The sequence below is a fragment of the Xiphias gladius genome, chromosome 2 (assembly GCF_016859285.1).
Source record: "Xiphias gladius isolate SHS-SW01 ecotype Sanya breed wild chromosome 2, ASM1685928v1, whole genome shotgun sequence".
Classification (NCBI taxonomy): Eukaryota; Metazoa; Chordata; class Actinopteri; order Istiophoriformes; family Xiphiidae; genus Xiphias; species Xiphias gladius.
In genome coordinates, this window is record NC_053401.1 from 19,443,210 (window position 1) to 19,454,865 (window position 11,656).

At 40.3% G+C, this 11,656-nt stretch overlaps 1 protein-coding gene across 1 annotated transcript; it reads left to right on the forward strand.

Annotated features, from left to right (window-relative positions):
* The first annotated feature begins 126 nt into the window (after window positions 1-126).
* golt1ba (golgi transport 1Ba) lies at window positions 127-7,166 on the forward strand. Its single transcript, XM_040143948.1, has 5 exons — window positions 127-294; window positions 1,074-1,165; window positions 1,389-1,567; window positions 2,457-2,538; window positions 4,833-7,166. The coding sequence occupies exons 1-5, from the start codon at window positions 270-272 to the stop codon at window positions 4,869-4,871; spliced, it is 417 nt and encodes a 138-aa protein (XP_039999882.1). The 5' UTR covers window positions 127-269; the 3' UTR covers window positions 4,872-7,166.
* The last annotated feature ends 4,490 nt before the right edge of the window (window positions 7,167-11,656 follow it).

Here is an 11,656-nt window from a genome sequence, read left to right on the forward strand (position 1 = left end):
AGAGTAGATGAACTATATATACATGCTCAATACAAATGTCAGAATATTACTTAATATAACTAAAAGAAAGAAGGTGTTGGAGTTGATGTTGTGAATGCGACACAGGTCTGTTCCGGAAGATGATATTGCGAGAAAGCGTGTTTCCGGAAGACGTGGCTGTTGCTGCAGTGGCAGCTGTCATCCAAATTAATTTAAGAGGAGCACCCGAATAGCTATTGAAACATTTCCCCTACTTCTGTTGTATCTTTACCCGTTTATTAGTCGTCAAGATGATTTCGCTAACGGACTCCCAAAGTAAGACCTTTGTTATTTGGGCACCTCAGTAGGTTGCTGCCATCTCTTTCAAACCGGCTTCGAGCCGCGGCAGTTGGCTAACTAGCAATTAGCATTCAGTGCTAGAAAAGTTAGCTTTTATTTTTCTCTCATTGCATGCCATACGCTGTTGCCCAAATAGCCAACAGCTAACTCTTACTACATACTTGTGTAGCCACTCGTAAACCCATGAGTTGAAAGTAACTGTAATTCCAAATCTCAGAAGCCTTGACTAGGTTCAAATACAGAGTGAACAACGGAGCACTTGTGGAAGCTCCAGTGAAATTACTATTTTCATTTTCACTGTGATTCTTATTGGAAACATTGATGTTTATTTCATAACTTAATTGGTTTAATATGAATTAGTGGACTACTTATAAACTTAACAAACAATGACTTGCAGGATAAAGCTTTTCAGACAGTGTCCTGTGTTTATCAAATATTTATCAAGATGATTGTGGCATTGGCAAGAAGCAGTTGGAAAAAAGTGAAGCATAACATTATCACCTGTCGGGGTCATATATAATAATGCAAATCTCACTTTGATTCACGTGATTTCAATGTGTGCTTCTGAGTTAAACAGTCAACACAATTTATGGTGGCACCACATGGTGGTCAGTCACATTCTAACAGAGGGTACCCATCTGTGCATTTTATTGTAGTGACAAATTCAGATGGAATTATTAAACATTTCTTGTGTGTGTGTGTGTGTGTGTGTGTGTGTGTGTGTGTGTGTGTGTGTGTGTATCCATATCCTGCAGAGATTGGAATGGGATTGACAGGCTTCGGCGTGTTTTTCCTATTCTTCGGGATGATCCTGTTCTTTGACAAAGCACTCCTGGCTATTGGAAATGTGAGTGTTGTTGCTTCATTGAACTGATGTTCTGTGTATTCCTGAGAAACCTACAGTTGCAACTTTCTTTCCTCTATGTTACCTGGTGCTGACACTGGATTTGCAAGCATTCAGGTGTTACATGTGGTACAGAATCCGAAATGTTGTATAACAAATACAGCCAATGGTATCATAAAACACACAACCCTCTTATATTGTACCACCCTTCATTTTTTTGCTGTAGATCCTGTTTGTCGCTGGCCTCGCCTTCGTCATCGGACTGGAGAGGACTTTCCGCTTCTTCTTCCAGAAGCACAAGATGAAGGCCACAAGTTTCTTCCTGGGAGGCGTGTTTGTGGTGCTGATTGGGTGGCCCATCATCGGAGTTGTGCTGGAGATCTACGGCTTCTTTCTCTTGTTCAGGTGAGAGGAAACAAAGGAGGCAAAAGCTAAGAAACAGAAAAAGCAGATAGGGAAACCACCTGTATGGGAATTTCCCATCAAGTCGTGAAATGTGATGTTATATTCAAATTTTTTCCAATGTTTTCTTAGCACGTTCCAAATGAAGCAGGAGTGAGTGTTATTATTTTGTGAGGTTTACAGTTTTTATAGTCTGTCTTAAAACAATAGTCAAGTGCCCAAATGAACACTGAATTTGATTGAAGATGGGTCCGAACTCATAGGCTGAAGTCGAAAAAGCTAGACAAAATACACCATACAAATTCTTGACACAGGCCAACAAGACCTTGACAGGTCCTGCCCACCACTACAGAGACTGTTCAGTCCCCTATAGTGTTACTTCCTGCATGGTTGTGCATTCTGTTGAACACAATTGGCTGTGTTTGCCAGTGGGTTGCCAGTAAGGTTCTTTTCATCATCACTGCACTAGTGAGAGGTGGAACTGGGAGTAGAGCATGTTTTTCCCACACATTATATGCTGCCACCTAAGTATATCTAGACCACCTCATCCGAGATGAAGATCCATGTTCAGTCAAGCCTCCAGGTCCGCCGAACGACCCACCCTCAGGACAATTCAGAGCCCAATTTGAGACTTGATTAGCAATGGTTGAAGGCTCAAAATATTATGAATATTGCAGCATCTAAAGCATGGCTTAAGGTAGAACACCCAGGAACAAAAAAAAAGTTATTTGTGATTGTACAGATGTAGTTGTTATTATGTGTCCACATTAATTGACTCTGATCTGTGCAGTTACTGTATTGTCAATGGCCAGGATTCAGTTTTCTCCGTCCATATCTCATAATCTTGTCTCTGCCCCTCTCTCTTTCTTGCTTTCACTTTCATCACATCCAGGGGTTTCTTCCCAGTTGTAGTAGGCTTTATCAGAAGAATACCTGTCCTCGGCTCTATCCTAAACCTGCCGTTCATCAGTGCAGTGAGTATTTCGTAGTGCTGCAGCAACCCTGCAGCTCTGCTATGTTTACATGCAGCATGGCTCTTTTTCTTGTTCATTAATCACCCTGTTCAAACACCACAACCACAACAGATTAACTCAATTGCCCGAATCAAATGACAGCTCAGCTCCTTCAAATCACAGCTGCTCTATTAGGTTAATAATACGGTTAAGAGACTGCCTGTAAACATAGTTATTGAGCATGTGGATTTGATAATCACAAAGGTGTGGTATTTCAACGTGAAAGAGGCAGTTTTAGAAATGGAATGATGTCAGGGTCATCTCCAGCCTTAAAGGCATATGAGATGTCCAGTGGGGTCCATCACTGTTAAATCTAGAACTACAAGTGAGCAGACGCATAGTTATTTTTGTGGCTAATGAACATGCTCCTACCATGCTGTTGTGCAAAGCTTTGTTTAGAGGTGAATGTCTCTCTGTCTGTGTTTGTTTTATTTTTTATTTAATTTTTTTTTTTTATTAAAGCCTTCGTAAGGCTCTGAGGACAATCAGCAGTCGTGGTCAGTCACTGCCGATTTTCCCTTGCATGCTTACATATTTAACAAGCTTAACAATGTTCAGAATATCTTTCTCATGAATCAAAGGGAAAGCGTATATTTTTGTTTAGGGAGCTGGTCCTTTTTTAACCTTAATTTATGTATTTGACTTTAAAGGCACAAACCACAGATAATATGGTGATTTTTGAATTGGTCAATATTGAGACATAATATTTTTCTTGTATTTCATAAGCTATATAAAACAAGAGTCAAAGGCAACTATGATGTCCAAGTTATTAATTTAATTCTACTTTCAACATCTTTGCAGCCTTTTTTCTGAACCTTTTTCAGAAATTGTGCGTGGAAAGTCACACGGCAAAAATCACCTACACATCCTTGTAGAATATATGGTGCTGAAAGCTTGACGACATAGTGACTTGCAAGCAGACATAGTTGGCAATCTACAATAGCTGGCAAACAAAGTGGTAACATGCTAAGTCACTGGTAACATACTATCGCTAACTGGCAGTTAGCCAGCTAGCTAGCTTGGTCGCTAACCAGAAAGAACGTTTAAATAGTTTATTCAAGAGACATATTAACTACTACTATTTAACAGCTGACACCAATTCATTTCTCTTTTGTGAGGCAGTTTATACTCTACCAGAGCAGAGTGACTGTATATTAAAGTGGATGATGCAACGTAGCTAATATTAAGCTGTTGCTTTGGTCAGGGTTTTGACTACAATTGGATTTGCCTGGTTAAATTAAGCAATATGACCGATTCCTCCTTTTAGGAATGGGAGGCTCTTAAGGGGCTGCTAGAACCTGCAAAGCAAGGGTCAAATGACTAGCAAAAAAAGCCAGTAGTGTTAGTACGCTACTTTCCTGTAGCCTTGCTAGCTTATCTACTTGTAAGAAGGTAATGACTGAAGAAGCTATAAAATTGAATGTTTTTGAAAAATTACTAAAACTCTCTACAGCCAAAGGTAGAATGCGGTAAAATGTAATCAACCTGCTGCATTTCGTTATTGTTCCAAATCTATATATTACAGTTGTATTCTGACAGAATAGCAGAGTCTCCAGTTTTTGACTCTCTAGGGTTCCATATCCTCAAAGGTCGGACTGTCATCATTGCAAAGTCAAAGTTCACAAAGTCGAACTCTACAAGAAAGCTCTGTGCACATTTTCTTCACCTCTGCCAGCAAATTCATTGATCCCTGCTTTTCCATTGAAATGAATTAGCTTCACTCTGAAATTTCTCGTAACTACATGTTAATAGGCCCTTAATTTGTAGATACAGCTATTAATTTATATATAAGGCTTTGTTTGTTATTTTAAGAGACATTAAATGTGAGACACCACGTGTCCATATGGGCAATTTTCATGACTTCATCAAAAACTACTTTGACAAATTCTTCTGTTCTTTGAATAAATTGCCATTAATTTTTTCTACAGAATCGGCTCTCAGATATAATTGGTGACAAAACGGGTTTTAACTTGTTTACAAATTTGCTAAATTAAATTCCTAAATGATAGTAACAAAATAAGCAAAAAGGACATAATTCTGCTTGTCCTGTTCACCTGTGGTATGTCTCTTTAATTCATGCATGCTTTCCATTAGAACTGTTGCAGTCCAGCAAGCAGTTTAATTGTCAAAATCACACCTATACTATGCATCTCATTAACAGCTCCCTGGACTGTGTGTCAGATTATGCTTTATAAATGAGGAAGACTGAAAAACAACCAGTGACACTTAACACAGTTTCTTTTCTTTTTTTTCAGTATGTGGACAAAGTGGGCGAGAGCAACACAATGGTATAACAGTGACTTTTTGTACCCAAATAAGGCTGTTGGAGTACAGCAGGTTTTATAAAGCAACACAATCTCCCATTGGGCTGGTTTAAAGCAGGTTATATGTTCATATCCCTCCCTCCTTCAGCAGGCAAAGACTGCTTTCTGTCTATCTGTAAATTCACTGGTCAGCACTACCAATCAAAGGTTCATCAGTGCGTTGCACCACCAGTCTGTTACTAGAGGATGGAGTTACTAAGGTCACTACAATAAATATTTCAAATGCTATTGATCCTTTCACGGTTGAGTGCATCTGGCATGATAATGGAGGATGGAAGACTCCCTCAAAGCCTCATCGATTCTGTTTACGTGACTTTCTTACTCTGTGGAACAAACAGACAAATCTACCCCCCTCCACAAGGATGAGAAGTGGACCGACAGCTTGCCATGTTGTCATGTTTCTGTGCCTCTGCTTTAACTTTATTTGGACAAAAGCTTTTAAGTCCAGCATTTTGTCTCTTTGCAGTTATTCTGTGACATTTTGTTTCTTTGTGTCTTGCAGCTGTATGAATACCAAACGTGGCTATTGTAATATTTTCCCTTTGTTACATGTCATTTCCGTTTATGGTTGAATAATGAGTACTTCAATATAAATTATTTTTTAAATGATCAGTTCTTGACTTCATGTATAGTGAGGTGCTATGGGATCATATTAGTATTTGTTAATCGTTTTACCCCATAAATGTGTATAGTATTGAAGTCTGGTCACACCAGAAAGTGGCAACACCTAATTCATGGTGACACATGGATGGTGAAGTTCATCCAGGTGGTGCTAAGAGCTTGGTAATGTATTAACTACTCACAAGGCTGTAGCTGTTGACCTAACCGCTCACATGCTAACCAGCTAGAGATATGCTAGTGCTTGTCGGACGCAAAAGCTCTATAGGCTAGCTGGTTTGCTAACTGACAGTAGCACGATAGGTAGCTCAGTCGCTAACCGGAAAATACTGTAGGAAACATATTTATGCCATCATTTCCTGTCTCCTAACTGTAGAAACACCATGTCTCTTTTGTACAATAGTTTACATTCCAGCAGATCAGAATTATATAAAAGTAGATGGTGTGACACAGCTAAAAAGTTACAACAACTTCCTCTGATTTGGACTGTCTGGCTCTCTGTTCCCTCGAAAGTCAGCATTGTGAAGATTCCTGCCGCTTGCTGCAGATAACAGAAATTATGAAATTATTTGAAATTATTATGAAATTATTTGATTTCTCTCAAACTTTTGCTGATTTAAATGCTGGTGTGACCTTTTCTTTCTTTTTTCCTGTTCTCCAAAGCATATTATTGGTTTTTGGACATCCTATTTTCCAAACAGCCATTGGTTTCATTTCATTTATTACATTACTATCAAAGACTTCAAATTTGCTGCATATAGCTAGTCTGTAGAAAGAAATGTTGAAAATAGTTAACTAAAAGGTTTCCTTTGTTAAATGAAAGAAAGGGTACCGAAAGGTGTCTCAAAAATTATTGCTTTGTATTGGTACTTAAAATCAGGCACCTTATAGGCACAAAATTTTCAAACAAGTCCCAACTTTTGAAAATTAAAAGTTAAACTCTAACATTTAAGATTTAAGAATTAGTTATGTAGCAACTTTTTTGGTGCCAGAAGCCAAATCTGTATTCTTGGAGAGCAGAGTGTCCCTCGAAACTTGGTTTAAAGCCAAAACTATGAAAATAAGACCCAAGTTGTAATAATTATATCCCATGGTGGACAAAAACATGTTAAACACTGGTATGATCCTTCAAAATGGAAATATCTCACTTTCAGTGACTTAGAGCAGTCAATTAAGCATTTTTATAAACAGATTAACTCCTTTTACATCTGACAACTTCAACTTAACCCTATAACATAATCAAGCTGTAAAATGTGAAGCAGCTACAGCGTCACACATTTGTGGACCTACAGACATTAATATCTGCACATTTTGATTTTCATCGGAATGTGCTACTTAGAGACTCCCTGTAGTCGCTAGAGTCTTCATTCATCCATCCATCCATCCATCCAGTGTCCTTAAACTCTGTTGAGCAGATTCGCACAGGTTTTAAATTTTCAGATTCTCCTATTTTCATTGGTTTTTGAGAGAAAATTCTTCACAGACATCAGCCACCACAGCCCAAGAGCTGAATAAATGAATTCTTCCTGTGGGCCTTTCTGTTTCAGAGCATTGAGAAAACTGAAGTTACCTGTGAAATGACAATGTTTTGTTGTATGGCACTTTTGTAAATATACTGTGGAAGTTAGCTTTTTATCTGCCATCGATGGTGGTCATTTATTCTCGTCTTGTCACTGACTCTTTACAACATCCACACACCCTGTAAATGTTTGCATACAGCTCAAGCAGTGGAGTAACTCAATACCATAAAATTCAAAAGTATAGAAAAGATATGGCTGAGGTGACCCTAAGGATGAAACAGTCGGTATTCCCATTCATCACTGAGGTCCAGATTAAGACACAGATGGCAAAACATTACAGGACAAACCTGAAGAAATTAGTGTACAAACATAAAGAATACAGAGACCTGTATGGATCTGAATGGTTTGACAAGTATAAAAATTATGTGAATAGTATGCAGTGACCTTCAAAATCATTAGCGGCCTGTACAAGGAAGCAAAATGATTGGGTTATCCAGCTATCTTTGGGCTTAATTCAGGTTTTCCAGCATCACAAAGCTGGCTCACTTTTAACCAGGGTAGATCACCATAGTAACCTATGCTGCACACTACACTGCTCAAGAGCAGGTTAACTTAAGAGGATCAGATCCAAACCTGCAAACAGCCTGACCACTGACAGATCAGATCACTGGGAACATGGAGTCCCTACATGAACAAAGAGTTTAGAATAAAGTGGCAGTCAATCAATAGATATTTTTATAGATCAGACAAATCGTTTTCCTGCTGCAGGCTTTACATCTGTCACTCTGGTTTTAAAACAGAGCTACTGACAAATGGAGGAGAGTTCACCGCACCAAATAACTATATAATGCCCATTAAAGCAACATTTTAATTGCAAAAAGATTCTCTCATTCAGGATTCCTGACAGTGTAGACGCTTTTAAACTCTATCACTGCATCTCAGAAAAAAAAACCTAAATAAAAACTAAACCCTCTGTTGTCTTTTGTCAGAAAAAATAATCCACACACTGTTAACTATTCCCCATGATCACAAATACAACATGCCAGTCAGTCTGACCTTATCAAGCATTAACTACCTTTCTCCTCTTCTCTCCTCACTTTCTGCAACAGAAACAGTCTGACAATATTTCTAACTTTTTATGTGCATCGCATATTCAGGATAGTTTGTTCATTACCGGAAAAAGGCAAGACATACCTACCCCATACTAAAGACCATAATAATAATTCATGCACGTTTACAGTATATCCTTACTTGAATATTTGAAAGTTATTTCTGGATTTTCTGCTCCTTCTTATCCTATTCTAGTTGTGTTGATCATATTGTTTACATTTAACCAGATGAAAAATCACTTTCTGCTGTCACTATAACCCAATTTACCTGCTGGTTTTGTCGTTTCTTCTCTTATTATATTAAGTACTTCATCCATGGTTCTGACGATGTCACTTCTCAGTAACAACTCAGCCTCTTTTACCTGAGTGTGCTTGTAGCTGGATAGGTAAACCCAGAGTCCGCAAGTGGTTGATAACCAGTTTCGTGATACAGGTTAATTTCAACGGAGAGGCCATTCCTCCTCCTCCTCGACAACCACGAGTCGCATCTGTCACTGGCCTTAACTGTGCCAAGGAGAATGGCATAGTGATGGCCCCCCCCGAGGAGCTGCGGCCTTTCCCCCAAACCTGGGCCCAGGAAAGTTGGAGGCGCTGTCAGAACAAACCCCATGAAGAAAGATCTGGAGGAGGAAACAGAAATGCAAAAAAAGAGGCTCTGAAAGCAACAAGACACCAAGTTCCAAAGCTGATTCATCATCAGAGTCAGAGGGGAAATACTGTCTTGTGTGTGTCGAGCCCTTCTCCAACAGCCAGCCGGGGGAATTCTGGATTCAGTGTGTTATGTGTAGAAAGTGGGCACATGAGCTTCTCACTCGCTGGCTCCACTCCCAGTACCTCTGGTCACTCTGTGACTCAGAGTCAGATTGAGATCAGTCACACACACTGATCCACATGCGAATGGATTTACACAAACACACACACAGAGAAACAGAAACAGAAAAGGAGAGAGAGACAATAGAAATAACGGTAGGTCTATTATAGGTTCATGTCTGTGCATTGTAAAACTAAACACACGATGTCACACTACAGGGACAATGTGTGTTTGTACAAAATAGGTTGGAATGGGTTTTTATTAGCTTCAGTAGTGTTAAATTTAAATATTTTTACTCAAATACTACCTTTTACCAACAGTTTTCTAGTACATGAAATGTTAAATGCACATGACTTTAATCAGAAATCACCAATAAAACACATTTATAGCTGTGACCTTAACCTTTCATTTGCTGCTGGTTAGAACATTCTATCAGAAATTATGCAAAAACTAATGCGGCAGAAAGTGTAAAGTGTAGCAAGCAACCCTGGTCTCCCCTACTGCTTACACTGTACCAATCCGTATACCAAGTCAGAAACTGGTAATTCTAATTCCAACATAACATGAACACAGCATTACAGGACGGGTTCGCAATTTTTCAAGTCTCCACACACCCGGTGCCAAGAGGGGGCTTTGAACTTCCAACAGCCCACAGCCCCCAAGATAGGGAATTGTTCGCATCTAGTCAAAACGCCATTATATTGCCACCCGCAGGATAAAAAAATGCAGAAACAGGCATAGCAGAATCATAACCCACTGTTTTACCATATGTAAAGATTTACCCCCTGGCCGTTTTTAAATGCCCCCCTCAGTCACTTCATCCTGGCGCCGGGCCTGGGTGCCCATATGAAGACTTGCTCTAATCAGTTCTCCCATTCACACTGACCATTAAGCGATCTGTCGCAATGAACTTCAAATGTAGGCTAAGTTAGGGGGCAAAATACACAGTCCTCCTACTGTGTAAAATATATTCCAATGTTTCTTTTGAAGCTAATATGAGGTTTCAGGAATCTGACTTCGTCAAACCAATTGAATATCTTCCAAATTTAGAGTCTTTTGGAACAGAGTTCTTTCTTTTTCTTACTATCCGTCCTCCATGGACCAGCAAAGAAACGCTGTCTGGGGAAACAGTAAGAGGGAAGCCTCATATTACCCTCAGAAGAACTTTAAAATGTTTGTTTGCACAGAGCGAGGGATGATGATTTTGACCCCTATCACTTCCATTGGAAGCGTGCTAGGACGGTATCATTTAATGGGCAGTACGAACAGGAGGACTGATTACAGCAACCAAGAACCCTTTCAATGTTCATATGGGAACTCGACTACTGTTTTAAGACAGACTTGAAAAATGGTGAACCTATCCTTTAAGTGCAGGGTAGGAAGAGTTGTCTGACCATGTCTTAAGGCTGAAGTTTTTTACATCTGTTGTGAACGCCTACAGTCAACGGCGAAGGTGAAGAATCGTACCAATGGGAATAATGGCACACTTTCTCAAAGACATGCATGATGTTGCGTTCAGTCGCTCGCAGGAAAAGTGATGGAAGTAGTTGTTGGAAGGATGAAAAAGAGAGCTTGAGAGGGATGTTTAAACCCTGCCTACTTCCACACCTGGATGCATCACCCCCAATTCCAGTGTCAGGACAATGTGGGGGAAGGGGATTTAAGACGTTATGCCACAGACAAGCATGGGCCAGTACTTTTAGATTTAGCACAGTATATTTACATTTCTTTCAGGTAAATCAAAGTTTCAGTATTCCTTCACTTGAACTTTAGACCTTCGTGTGGGGAAATAAATTGCACATACAATATTAACAAATAGCCTGAATAAAAAAAAAAATAATGATGATGATAATGATGCATTTTACATTCTTTCTATCTGGTGCCTGTGGTGGAGGCTGACTGGGGGAACTTCGACTCATGACCTCAGTATCTCTAAAAATCCTGGCTGTCTCCCGGCCCTAGTGCGCAGTGTCGCTGCCCTGACAGTTAATACCCCTGTGGACTGTCTGACATCAAAATCTGACAGTAAAATCCGGGGACCCCGGTCTCGCTCATTCTGCAGACTCTCGATTATCCCATTCATTAGTGGACGTGGTTCCCCATCCGTCCATCCATCCGTTTAGCTATACCTCGTATCCTTTGAGGGTCGTCAGGGGCCGGAGCCAACCCCAGCTGACAATGGGCGAGAGGTGGGCTACACCCTGGACAGGTCGCCATAATTCCAGCTCTCATCCATTGGTGTTCTGCTCCAGTGAGCGCAGTGCAAACATATCAATATTCCCAAAGAGGGGGGAAATATTATTGCTCTTATCGACAGTGACATCACGCCGAGCCAGTACGCATTTTACATTAACGGCCTGCAGCTCCGACATGAGTAATTTTGAAAAACTGGGGGGGGGGGCTTGAAGTGCTTATGGCAGCTGTTTTAATTCAGAAATATTTACAGTGTACTACAGCCCCCAATGAGAGGAGCAGAATTGATCGGTTGCTCCGTTCATTCACTTTCCCAGCCGCCCCCGTTTCATCAAATTGGCGTGACCTATAGCTGCTGGCATCATGAAGGAGCGCGGAGCACAGAGGGTTCCCCACCCCTGAGGATATAAATACAAAGAGAGGGGACACCGCCTGCAGCCACTCTGAACCTGTTATTCTCTCATCCTCTCTGCTGGACACCAGGCTCACGGGACCGCTGACACC